At 56.7% G+C, this 12,661-nt stretch overlaps 1 protein-coding gene across 1 annotated transcript; it reads left to right on the top strand.

Moving 5' to 3' along the window:
- Positions 1 to 15: 15 nt before the first annotated feature.
- MKRN2 (makorin ring finger protein 2) lies at positions 16 to 11,919 on the top strand. Its single transcript, XM_071550956.1, has 8 exons — positions 16 to 99; positions 1,178 to 1,306; positions 3,453 to 3,601; positions 4,345 to 4,685; positions 5,999 to 6,213; positions 7,235 to 7,345; positions 9,284 to 9,428; positions 10,385 to 11,919. The coding sequence occupies exons 1-8, from the start codon at positions 74 to 76 to the stop codon at positions 10,526 to 10,528; spliced, it is 1,260 nt and encodes a 419-aa protein (XP_071407057.1). The 5' UTR covers positions 16 to 73; the 3' UTR covers positions 10,529 to 11,919.
- Positions 11,920 to 12,661: the final 742 nt, after the last annotated feature.

Raw genomic sequence — 12,661 nt, forward strand, 5'->3', positions numbered from 1 at the left:
TCCGGCCCCGCCCGGAACCCGCGTGCGCCGCCCGGGGAGAGCCCGGAACACACAGCGCAGCACCGTGAGCACCATGAGCACCAGGCAGGTGACGTGCAGGTGAGAGCGGGGCGGGACACACCGACACGGCACCGACACAGCCCGGGGCGGGCCCAGGGTACCCCCTCACACCCCCCTCATTCCCCACACCCCGCACTCCAGCCCTCACAACCCTGCCCGCAGCTCACCCTCACCTTCCTCCTGCCCCTCCTGCCCCCGGGCCGGGCACGGGAATCGGTGCCGGGCAGAGGAACTGGGCCAGGACAGGAATGCCTGTCCGAGTGTCCTCGGGGAAGTTTTCTCCGCAGAAAGGGTGGGCAGGCACTGGCAGGGGCTGCCCAGGGAAGTTTGAAGTGCCCAGTCCTGGAGGTGCCCAAGGCGGGACTGGCCGTGGCACTCAATGCTCTGGGCTGGGAGACAGGATGGGCATCGGGCACAGGGTGGGCTCCAGTGGCTGGGAGGGCTTTGCCAACTCAGTGACTGTAAAAACGCAAACCGCTCTGTGCCGGTGCCTGCAGCGGGGCCCCCTGAGCTCTGTCCCACCCTGAGCTCTGTCTCCCCCCCCCGAGCTCTGTCTTCCCCCCCCGAGCTCTGTCTTCCCCCCCCGAGCTCTGTCTTCCCCCCCCGAGCTCTGTCTTCCCCCCCCGAGCTCTGTCTCCCCCCCCCGAGCTCTGTCTCCCCCCCCCGAGCTCTGTCTCCCCCCCCCGAGCTCTGTCTCCCCCCCCCGAGCTCTGTCTCCCCCCCCCCGAGCTCTGTCTCCCCCCCCCGAGCTCTGTCTCCCCCCCCCGAGCTCTGTCTCCCCCCCGAGCTCTGTCCCCCCCCCCCCCCGAGCTCTGTCCCCCCCCCCCCCGAGCTCTGTCGTCCCCCCCCCGAGCTCTGTGCCCCCCCCCCCAAGCTCTGTCCCCCCCCCCCCCCCGAGCTCTGTCCCCCCCCCCCCCGAGCTCTGTCCCCCCCCCCCCCGAGCTCTGTCCCCCCCCCCCCCGAGCTCTGTCTCCCCCCCGAGCTCTGTCCCTCCCCCCCCCGAGCTCTGTCCCACCCTGAGCTCTGTCTCCCCGCCCGAGCTCTGTCCCCCCCTCCCGAGCTCTGTCTCCTCCCCTGAGCCGTGTCCCCCCCTGAGCCGTGCCGTGTCCCCCCACAGGTATTACCTGCAGGGCGTGTGCCGCGAGGGGACCAAGTGCCTGTTCTCGCACGACCTGTCGAGCAGCAAGTCCTCCAGCGTGTGCAAGTACTACCAGCGTGGTCAGTGCGCCTACGGCTCGCGCTGCCGGTGAGCCGGGGTGGGCAACGGGAGGGGAGCGATCCGTGGGGTGGGAGCCTGCCCATGCAACAAGCAGCGTTCAGATCCAAGGGCAGAGCTTGGCGCTGGGGCGGCTTCAGGAGTTTTGTTACTTTGTAAAAGTTACACTTGAGGTTTCAGGTGTGCCCTTCACGCAGTTGTCCCTGCAGGAAGAGCCGTTGGATGCTCAGAGCGGGACTGCTGTCTGGAATGGCCTCGGGCAGCAGGGCTGGTGCCGTGGCACTGGGGTGGTGGAAGCTGCTGTGCTCCAGCTGCCCCCACAGCTCTGAGCCACCTTCTCACCCCCCAGGGCACAGCTCTGGGGGCTCCCAGCTCTGCCTTGGAAGAAAGGGAAGTTCTGGCCAGGTGGGGGTTGGTCTCTTCTCCCAGGCACTCTGCAATAGGACAAGGGGGCACGGGCGCAAGCTCTGCCAGGGGAAATTTAACTTGGATATCAAAAAAACTTTTTTCCAGAGAGAGTGCTCAGGCATTGGAATGGGCTGCCCAGAGAGGGGGTGGATTCCCCATCCCTGGAGGTTTTTCAACTGAGCTTGGCCGTGGCACTGAGTGCCATGATCTGGTAACGGGACTGGAGTTGGACCAAGGGTTGGACTTGATGATCTCGGAGGGCTTTTCCAACCCACCTTATTCTATTCTATTCTATTCTATTCTATTCTATTCTATTCTATTCTATTCTATTCTATTCTATTCTATTTTAAAGCGCCCTCCTCCCATTCCCCTGGGAAAGCTGAGCAGTTCCACACCTTTCCCTGGAGTCTTTGGGTTAAAACTCCCTGAGGAGTGCCCTGAGAAACGCTGTGCAGGGTTTATGTTGGTACAGCAGGGCTGTGCCACAGGGCAGCCCGTGGCTCCTCCTGGAGCCATTCCTGGCATGAGGGGTCTCACCTTGGAGCTCCTTCCCCTTGCCTGGTCCACGTGCCAGGCTGGGAGCAGGGGCTGGGTGGGCATCAATGATCCTTGCAGGCTCCACCAGCTCCCATGGAATTGTGGTGTGGGATGTGGCTGAGGGCTGTGGCTCTCATGGGGACATGGAGTGATGGTGCACACAGTGTCTGGGTTTGCTCCAGCTGTTTTGCTGGAGTTTGGGCACTCACTGACTGTGGACCAGAAACAGAGATGGGGAATATTCTTGTTCCTATGAAAAGTATTTTAGCATTTGTGCATGTCCATGGCTTTCCTGGACCAGCCTCTCTGCTGCCCTGGTTGCTTCTGCTCTGCTGCTGGAGTGTGTTTCCATAGTTTCACTGGATGTTTTGAGTCCTTTAGGAACTCCAAAGCCCTTTATGTCCTGTATGGAGGTGCCCTGTGGTGGGGCCCCCCAGGGTCGGGTGGTGCTGCCTGCAGAGGCTGCCCAGGCCCTGCAATGCGGCTCCCTCTGCACATCTTTGGTGCTGCTGCCCTGGGAAGGGGCAGGGTGTGCGGGTTTGCCCCCGGCCCGGAGGGTGCCCGGGAAAGGGCAGGGTGTGCGGGTTTGCCCCCGGCCCGGAGGGTGCCCGGGGAAGGGGCAGGGTGTGCGGGTTTGCCCCCGGCCCGGAGGGTGCCCGGGGAAGGGCAGGGTGTGCGGGTTTGCCCCCGGCCCGGAGGGTGCCCGGGGAAGGGGCAGGGTTTACCCCCGGCCCGGAGGGTGCCCGGGAAAGGGGCAGGGTGTGCGGGTTTGGCCCCGGCCCGGAGGGTGCCCGGGAAAGGGGCAGAGTGTGCGGGTTTGGCCCCGGCCCGGAGGGTGCCCGGGGAAGGGGCAGGGTGTGCGGGTTTGCCCCCGGCCCGGAGGGTGCCCGGGGAAGGGGCAGGGTGTGCGGGTTTGCCCCCGGCCCGGAGGGTGCCCGGGAAAGGGCAGGGTGTGCGGGTTTGCCCCCGGCCCGGAGGGTGCCCGGGGAAGGGGCAGGGTTTACCCCCGGCCCGGGGGGGTTGCCTGAGGAAGGGACAGAGTGTGCGGGTTTGCCCCCAGCCCGGGGAGTGCGGGATCCAACTCGGGGTGCGCGGGGCCGGTGCTGAGCCAGCTGTGCCTGAGGAAGGGGAGTCGGACACGCATTTCTGGAGACCTGGCCCCTCCGGCCGGACCTTGGAGCGCCCCTTGGAGCGCCCTCGTGCCCGGCGTGACCCGCTGTCCCTCCCGCAGGTACGACCACGTGCGGCTCCCCGCGCCGGCAGCAGCAGCAGCGGCCCCGCCGCCCCCCAGCCCGCGGCAGCCCCCGCAGCAGCCCCCGCAGCGCGGCCCCGCCGCCCGCACCACCAGGGACAAGAGGACGCTGGTGCTCAGGGACAGGAGTGAGTGGTGGGGCGTCCTTGGGGCCGGTGGGAGGGACCGCGTGTTTCTCCTTTGATTGTTTGGGTTTCCTGGCCAGCGGGGGAGCCTCCTGGGAACGCTGTGCCCCGGCAGTGTCCGGTGTGGGACCGGCTGCCAGCCCTGGCTCGCCGACGGGTGGAGGCTGTTCTGCCCACCCTGGCAGGAGGGGAGCCATGGGGGTCGGGCTCTGCTCCCAGGCAGTCAGCAACAGGAGGAAACAGCCTCAAGCTGTGCCAGGGGAGGGTCAGGTTGGACATCAGGAGGAATTTCCTCATGGAATAGGTGGTCAGGCACTGGAAGGGCTGCCCAGGGAGGTTTGGGGTGCCCAAGGAAGGACTGGCTGTGGCACTCAGTGCTCTGGACGGGGGGACAAGGTGGGGATGGGCACAGGGTGGACATGATGGTCTTGGGGGTCTTTTCCACCTAAATGACTCTGTGACCTTTTAAAGTCTTTTTGTAAACAGAAGAGAGCTGAAGAAATCTTTCAATTGAACTTTTCAGTAGGTAATTTGGGAAAATTCCTGTGATTCGTGAGCAAAAGGGGCTTAGATACAAGATTTCATTGAGAAGAAAACTTTAAAAAGCCCCCAACCCAACAGTTAATCCTTGGAAAGGACAGGCAGGGAGCTGAAAACTTTAAAAAGCCCCCAGCCCAACAGTTAATCCCCGTAAAGAACAGGCAGGTTGCTCTGCGGGCTCTGTCAGCGTGCTGTGTCTCCCGCAGATCTGTGTGGCTCCGGAGAGGAGAAGCCGCCGCCGGCAGCGCCCGGCGATGGGAGCAGCGCCCCGGCCGAGGGCGCGGAGGGGCGGCCCCACTCGCACCCGGAGCCCAAGCCGCACTCGTACCTGGAGGCGATCTGCAGCGGGCTGGAGGAGCCGCCGGCGCCGTGCGGGGCCGGGGTGCCCTGCGGGGCCGGTGCCCAGCTCTGCCCCTACGCCGCGGCCGGCGCCAGTCCCTGCCCCTTCGGGGAGCGCTGCCCGTACCTGCACGGCGACCGGTGCGACATCTGCGGGCTGCAGGTGCTGCACCCGCTGGACCCCGAGCAAAGGAAGGCCCACGAGATGGTAAACACGGCGGGGAGCCCTGCGGGGGGCTCTGCTCGCTGCGGGAGCCGCTTTGTTTGCTCTAAGATGTGTTTTGTAGAAGAGCCGTTTTCAAAGAGCTGCTGTCTTACTGCTTATCTGGCTGGAGAATGATTCCCAAAGTGGTGGGTTCAACACCTGGGGCTTAGCTGGGAACAATGGTGCATGTGTCAACTTCTTTTTTCCCATTTCATCCGTATCAGAGACTGGCCTGCAGCCTTGTCCCAGAACAGCCTGAAACTCTGCCAGAACGTCTTGTGTAGGTCACCCCAGGGACAGTGGGGGAGAGGAACTGGGACTGCTGGTCCTTCTGAGGTGGCCCTGCTGTCTGCTGGGTCCGCCTGTCACCTGGTGGTGACTGGGCTCAGGGCAGGCTCAGCTGGGGACAGAGTGGAGGGAGTGCAAAGATTCTGGGCTGAACTGGAAGTAGGCACTGGTGAGGCATTGGCTGCATTAGCTTGGGCTTAAGGGTTACCTTTTGCTCTGCCTGGCTACCAGGTTTAGGTCAGGGCTAGTCAGGAACAGGAGTAGAATCCAGGGGATTAAAAAGCTCAGGGTTTGTGCAGTCTGGATGTGCTTCTGGGATGTGCTGCTGCAGGAGTGCTCACTGCTGGTCCCTGATTCTGTCCTGCCACTGGTGCTGAGCCCCAGGAGCAGAGCTGTGTGCTGGATGAGAACCTGCACCAGCCAGGTGTGCTCCTAACGGGGAACACCTTTGTGTCCTTTGTCATTATTATAGTTTAGAGTCTTGTAAATTTATTTTACTTTTCAAGTCCTGAGACCTTTGAAAAGTAAAGGGGTTACCCCTATGTGGGGATGAGCAGCAGCTCCCCCAGAGAGCTGTAAGTTATGGATTGTCCCTGCTGGGATGAGGCTGGAGGAAAGCCTGAAATGTGAGTCTAATGCCTTAACTGGGTAAAACTTAATAGCCAGTGAATGAATGTGGCCTTAGTAATAGAGTAACACCTTGAGTGTGGCACTTGTCCTGAGCTTTCAATGACCTTTTTTTGTGAGGTGTTTGAAGCATCAAATTATTCCATACGTGTTCCATGACAGATACAGAAAGGGGTGAATGGGAGTGCTCAGGCATCCCTATTTCTGACAGTTTTGAAGCTGCAGAGAACACTGAAGCCTGAAATGTGTGATTGAATGGAATGATCTTTAAATTAAATTCTGATGCTGGTGGGTAGGAATGATGCCCTTGATGAGCACTCTGTGTTTCTGCTGTAATAGATGCTTTTCTCACACTTTGGCCTGGCAGGGGCTGCACTGACAGTGACTCTGTGCCCCCCCAGATGTGCATGGCCACATTTGAGCACGACATGGAGAAGGCCTTTGCCTTCCAGGCCAGCCAGGACAAGGTGTGCTCCATCTGCATGGAGGTGGTGTACGAGAAGCCGTCGGCCTCGGAGCGGCGCTTCGGGATCCTGTCCAACTGCACCCACACGTACTGCCTGTCCTGCATCCGGCAGTGGAGGTGTGCCAAGCAGTTCGAGAACCCCATCATCAAGTGAGTGCTGCCTCTGCTGGCCACTGAGGGGGAGGGGACACTGCCCGGGGCGAATTCTGGAGCTGTGAAGATTAACACAGAGCTCAGAAAATGCTGGTCCAAGTGCTGGCCAGTTGCAGGACTTGGCTCTGAGAACTGAGTCCAGGAGCAGCAGAACACATGGGGTGTCCTTTGGTAACAGTTCACTTAATGCTCTGGCCCCCGTGTGGGAGAGTTTGGGCTGTGGCAGCTCAGCCCTCCCTGTGCTGTTGGGGCTCTGGCAGAGCTGGCACCTCGGTAACCTCTCCCCCCAGTGACCTGTGAGCAGGAACAGCTGCTCCTTCTTCTCCTGGGGATGTGCTTCACTAAGGGGCTTTTCTCTAAATTGTGGCTTACTCCAGGTAAACGCTCCACTAATTACACATTTACCTGTGTCTGAGTAAATGCCCTCATCTTCCAGCTCAATAAAAATGTGTTCCAAACATGTTCCTCCTCAGGTGAGAGAAATTAAACATCCAATTAGTTTCCTTTTTTCGAGCATCTCTCACAAGTTACAAACTTGCTGAGGAAAAGGTGGGGAATGTTTTCATTCTTCTGCCCAAATAGACTTTTCTGCAAAACTTTTACTACAAATTTCACTGAAGTGCAGTGCAGCTCATTGCATTTCAAAAGGCTGAGACACCCTAATTTGTGTCTCTGCCCTGGCTGGGCTTTTACAGGTGGGCTGCAGCACTCACAGAACACAGTTTGTTTCTGCCCTTGGGATTAGCAGGTGCAGGTTTCTGTGTGCTGAGGAAATACCTGTTGCTGTTGGTCAGGGCCAGAAACAAACACAAGCCCTGACTGTGCTGAGCTGGATGATTTCAGCTGAACCTCCTGACAAGTGAACACAAATGTGCTGTGCCAACATGGGAGGAGAATCTGCTGGTTCAGTGTGACAAACCATCCCCTTTCCCTTGGGAAAATGCTGCTGCTGGCAAAGGCACTGAGGGTGTCACTGCTGGGAGGTGACAGAGATCCCTGTTTGTCCTGCTGTGTTCAGGTCGTGCCCAGAGTGCCGAGTGATCTCCGAGTTTGTCATCCCCAGCGTGTACTGGGTGGAAGACCAGGAGAAGAAGAACGAGCTGATTGAAGCATTTAAGCAGGGAGTGGGGTAAGTTCAGTGACCACAGACTCTGTGTGCTGTTCCTCAGACTCACTCAGGGGCAGTCAGTCGCTGAGCCTGCATTTCCCAGCTCAGTGGAACTGCAGCCCATTGTGCAGAGACTCCTGAGCTCTGCCCTCTCCTCTGCTGAACCTCGTGGGGCACAAAGGGGTCTGGTGTGTAACTGCAGATCAGAAATTACTCAGCCTTGCTCTGCTCTGAAGTGGTGAAGCTGTTTCAGCTCACTGGCCCAAATTGGCTTCATGTGGCTCCTCTTGATCCGTCAGACATAATTGCCTGGAATGTTGTTGGTTAATGAGCACAAAGAGGGAAGGAAAATGTAATAATCTCTTGCAATATGGGATAAAAAGTCATGGAGCTTTTGTAATGTCTGCTGGAAAGGGCAAAGCCTCCAGGACTGCATTCCTTGTACTGCCCAGTAGGCTCTGCCTGGTGCTGGGAGCACTGGGGGAGGGCAGTGCCAGAGCAGCTCTGCAGGGCTGTGCCTGCCTGGGGGCTGTGTGGGTCACAGAGCAGGGAGATGCCACTGTCACCTCCTGCTCCCTGTTCTGAGGGAAACCTGCACAGCTGGGCCTGCCCAGTGAGCAAGGGCTGTGCTGCTGCTGGTTTGCAGCTTATTCTGGGATGTGCCTCGACCTTCAAACATGGTACAGGAAAAAATGGGCCTTCCTTAGGCCTGTTGCTGCTTCTCAGCTGCTTGGAGTCCTGCAGAGCTCAGCAGAATAATTGAAAACAGTGCTACTCCATAAAACAATCCAACATCTTGTCTTCTAGTCAGGCAAAATATTTGAATAGAATTAATCACTTTAAACTGAGGTTTTTCAAATAGTGGGTGTTTTCAATCCTCTGTCACTGGTTTGGTTTGTTGGACTTTGACTTGAGGTAGTCAGTTGTGCTAAGGAGCCTCAGGCTGCTTTTCCCAGCAAGGTCAGCCTTTGTGCCACTGGAGTAGAGGTGTCAGGTTTGACTCTTGTCAGCCTCCTGTACAGGGGAGTATAAAAAGGGGCTTTCCTGAAGTGCTCAGCTAACACTAGTATATGTGGATAAAAATGTCTTTGCTGCAGAAATTCTATGGATAGAGCTCTTGGCAGTCAGTTTAACTTGAAGATTTGGTGTTGTGTGGAATGAAAAACTGCTAATGAAGATGCTGATAAAGTGGAGTCTAAGCTAAGGGCTGGGGTCATGCCAACACAGGCTGAGAAAAGGCAGACCCAGAAGCCTGGAATTCACAGAGCGCTTGAGGCCCAAACCCAGACAAATTCATCGTGCTTTTCATGCACTGCTTGTTTGGGCCTTTGGGTCTGTTTGTTAGTGCTGATCTTTCTGCTCCAGGGAGTTGCTATTTGATGGACTGTACCTGTGTCTTAGAACCAGTTCCATCACTATTTGCGTATTAATTTTACAAGTTCTGTTGCATTTTTCCTGTCCAGCTGTTTTTTGTTGCAGAACAATCCAGCCCCACCCCAGGTGCTGTTGTACAGACTGTGCAGGGCTCAGCCCTGTAACAAACTGCTGTGCAGCCTGGACACCTCGGGTAGCAACAGAGCTGAGGGAGACTTAAATTAACAGAGTATTGTCACAGACCTTCCAGAGGAGATGAGGAGAGGAGCTGGTTCTTAAACATGTAGTGGTAGAAAAGGCAGGAGAAAAGATGGGCTAGAAAAATAGCAGTGGATTGGCACATTGTGATGCTCCTTGGACATCCTTCACTTTCCACAGCTGAAAAGGGAAGTGCCTGTTTAATTGATGATGCTCTTTTAGTGTTGCTGGGTTTGTGCTCAGGGATTTTCCCCCTGGGTTTGGCTGCTCTCAGGGGGAAGGGCAGGCCAGAGCTCTGGGTGTGAGAGCAGGGCCTGAGCCCCGGGAACTGACCTGCACCTCCTTCCTGCCCAGCTGAAGGCACTAACTCTCTTCTGATCAATCCAGGAAGAAGCCCTGCAAGTACTTTGAGCAGGGGAAGGGCACGTGTCCCTTCGGCGGGAAGTGCCTGTACCTGCACGCCTACCCCGACGGGACGCGCGCCGAGCCCGAGAAGCCCCGCAAGCAGCTCAGCTCCGAGGGCACGGTGCGGGTAAGGGCCTGGCACTGCCACCCGGGGCAGGCAGCGTGTGCCACCTGGGAATGTCCCATCTCATGCAGGACAAGCCAGAAAGCACCTCTCAGTGTTCCCTGGGGCACAAGCTTGTTCTTAGGGGAAAGAAAACTCTCCTTTAACAGCAAAACATTATCGGTTTGGTTTTTTTTTTCAACTAGTTCTTCTCAGAACAAGTCTTTCCTCCCAGGAATTCTGCCCTTACAGCTTTTAGAATCATAAAATGAGTTGGATTGGAAAAGACCTCTGAGATCAAGTTCAACCCTTGATCCAACCCCACTGTGATTAGCAGATCATGGCACTCAGTGCCACATCCAGTCTCATCTTAAAAACCTCCAGGGATGGAGAATCCACCCCCTCCCTGGGCAGCCCATCCCAATGCCTGACCACTCTCTCTGTAAAGAATTTCTTTCTGATATCCAAACTAAACCTCCCCTGGCAGAGCCTAAACCTGTGCCCTCTTGTCCTACTGTTGGTTGCCTGAGAGAAGAGACCAACCCCCACCTGGGTACAACCTCCTGTCATGGAGTTGTAGACAGTGCTGAGGTCCCCCCTGAGCCTCCTCTTCTCCAGGCTAAACACCCCCAGCTCCCTCAGCCTCTCCCCACAGGACTTGTGCTCCAGTCCCTTCTCCAGCCTCATGGCTTTTCTCTGGACGTGCTCCAGCACCTCAGTATGTTTCCCAAAGAGCTTTCAGCACTGCCCCAAGCCTGCACAGAGGGGGCCCCAGGGCAGCTGAACAGGGGAAAAGTCTCCTCAGGAACTCTGGCTCAGCCTCCAGCCCGTGCTGTGCAGAGCCATTGCCACCCTGAACTCAAAGCACAAGCCCAGCTTTGGCCTCCAAACTTGAGTCTTCTGAATAGGGAACCAAGGCTGGCCAGGCCAGTGCTCAGCCCTGTGCTGGCTCCTGCTCAGGCAGTTTCTCTTTGTTGCAGTTCTTCAACTCGGTGCGACTGTGGGACTTTATTGAGGACAGGGAGAGCAGGAGCGCGCCCGGCCCCGACAGCGACGTCTCGGAGCTGGGGGAGCTGTTCATGCACCTCTCGGGGGCAGAGGAGGCCCCTGCAGCCCCTGAGTGAGGCCCCGCAGCCCCTCAGGGGGCACCCACAGCCCTCCCACCCGCAGCAATGCAGCTATTTATTAGCCAGGCTTTTACTCTCGACGGCACAGGTACAACAGACGTGCCCTGTGGTTACTCGTGCAGTCCCGGTGACGTTTTCACATAGTTTTTGTATGGCAACAAAAATACTAAAATATATTTAAAACAATAAAATGACTGCATGACAAAAAATCCCTTCATTCCAAGAGGGTTTTTCTCCCTCTCTGGCCTATCCTATGCTGAGTGTTGCGAGCTGAGTGGTAAATACAGTTCTAGGTAAAGCTTAAGCTGGTAAAAACTTGCTAAATATAGTTTGGGGGCTTTTTTTTTGTTTCCTCCACTAAATCAGCTAATTGTATAACTACAAAACCCACTGGGAATAATGGTCAGTGTAGGTTTTTCTCCTTTTAAAAAGGAGACTTGGAGATTTAAGAACTTAGACGTTATACCTCAAACAGTACCTGGAGTTCAGCACAGAGTTCAGTGCACTCTTCAGGTGGGTGTGTTGGGCTGGGCAAGGCCCGGCTCTCACAGATGGTGCCACTCTTGTTTTACACTCACTGCAGTGCAGGGAGGCAGAAGAGCTGTAAAGCACTGATGGATAAACTGCGGCAGAGCAGCCCTGGTGTCACAGGGCAGAGCTGAACTGAACCACAGCACAAATGGAGCTTGGAAACTGCAGCACCACAGTGAGGTGCTGTCAGGAATCACACCCCAGTCCTGCCCAGCACTGGCAGGGGCTCTGCAGCTGCTCTGTCTCCACTGACCCTGCCCAGGTCAAGGCCAGCAACATTCAAGGCACAGGAGGGGTGAGGGATTAACTCTGCCGAGGTAACAATTAACTGAATTCTGCTTTTGTTAAAAATGTGATTCATGTTTGTGCTGCAAGAGCAGTTTGACTGTGAAATTTGATACAAGAAGTTAATTCTGGTAAGTCAATTGTATTAACTTTGCAGTTAAACTAAGAATTCAGTCTGGGCACAAAGGAAATGGCAGTTTGTGTAACAGCACAAACACACCTGAGTACGAGCAGGTACTGCCCCTGCAGGTGAGGGGAGCTCAGGTTCCTGTAAATACAGCCCTTGGAACTGGAGGGAAATGATCAGTGTCTGCAATGTGTGTGTGTGTGTGCGTGTGTGTACATACACACATATGTATGTAGGGTTATTTCAGAACAGTTGGAGTGCAATGCAAAGCAGGTATGTGGCCATTTTGGTTATTGTCTGTATTAATACAGCACTATAAACTTAAAAATACCACTTAAGAAAATGTATAAGGAAAAATAAAGGATCGGAGTAGAAGGATCTCACCCCTGTGGATCCAGGGATGAGATTTGGTTGTTGCAGTTTTGGTGTCCATTGCTCAGTGGTGGTCAGAGCCCTGATTCATCAGGGCAGGGGGAGGAGCCACAAAACAAAGTTCAGTGGTGGATGCACATTCAGGCTCAGGTGGGGATGCCCCTGTCCCTGCTCTGAGGGATGCAGGGATTTCACACTGGATCCCGTGCAGTGCTCTGGGCAAGGCCCCACTCTGGGGCTGTTTGATGGTCCATGGCCCCTCCGAGGACACGGCCCTGGCTCTCACATCAGTGGCTGAGATGAAAACCTTCAGCCACAGCCAGTGGATGGGAATGTCCCCTGTGAATGTGACCTCCCTACGTGGGGGGTGATGTGCCCCTGAGCCAGTGGTGCAAGGGAGGACATTGGCAGGACAGAAAGCACTGTCCCACCCCCCAGGATCCTGTGGCCTCCTCCTGCCCTGGCCCAGAGGCCCCCATGGTGGTGCTCCCTCTGTCTGAGGAGGAGCAGGTTTGGCCACCTCACACCCAAACTCTGCTCTGCCCTGAGCTGGGGATGCTCATCAGCCATGACCATTGCAGCCCCTCACCCAGCCAGGGTGGGACTGAGCCCCCTGAAGGGCCTTAAAGCCCTGAGTGTGTCACAGCTGGACTGGCCAGAGCACAGAGATCACTTGTATTGTGAGGCAAAATGCCTGTGGACACCCTGGGGCAGGAGCTGCTTCCATGGTACAACCAGGCTCTGGGCCCTGCTGGGAGCTGGAACCTTAGTCTGGGATTCAAACACCTCTGAACTGCACAAATTAGTGAGCCAGG

The sequence above is a fragment of the Pithys albifrons genome, chromosome 3 (genome assembly GCF_047495875.1).
Source record: "Pithys albifrons albifrons isolate INPA30051 chromosome 3, PitAlb_v1, whole genome shotgun sequence".
In the NCBI taxonomy this organism is placed as follows: domain Eukaryota; kingdom Metazoa; phylum Chordata; class Aves; order Passeriformes; family Thamnophilidae; genus Pithys; species Pithys albifrons.

Bases quoted from the DNA above. Each gene is read 5' to 3' on its own strand.
- MKRN2 (XM_071550956.1), top strand. From the start codon at position 74: ATGAGCACCAGGCAGGTGACGTGCAG. The intron at 3,602-4,344 runs GTGAGTGGTGGG...TGTCTCCCGCAG, and splicing joins GCTGGTGCTCAGGGACAGGA to ATCTGTGTGGCTCCGGAGAG. The intron at 4,686-5,998 runs GTAAACACGGCG...GTGCCCCCCCAG, and splicing joins AAAGGAAGGCCCACGAGATG to ATGTGCATGGCCACATTTGA.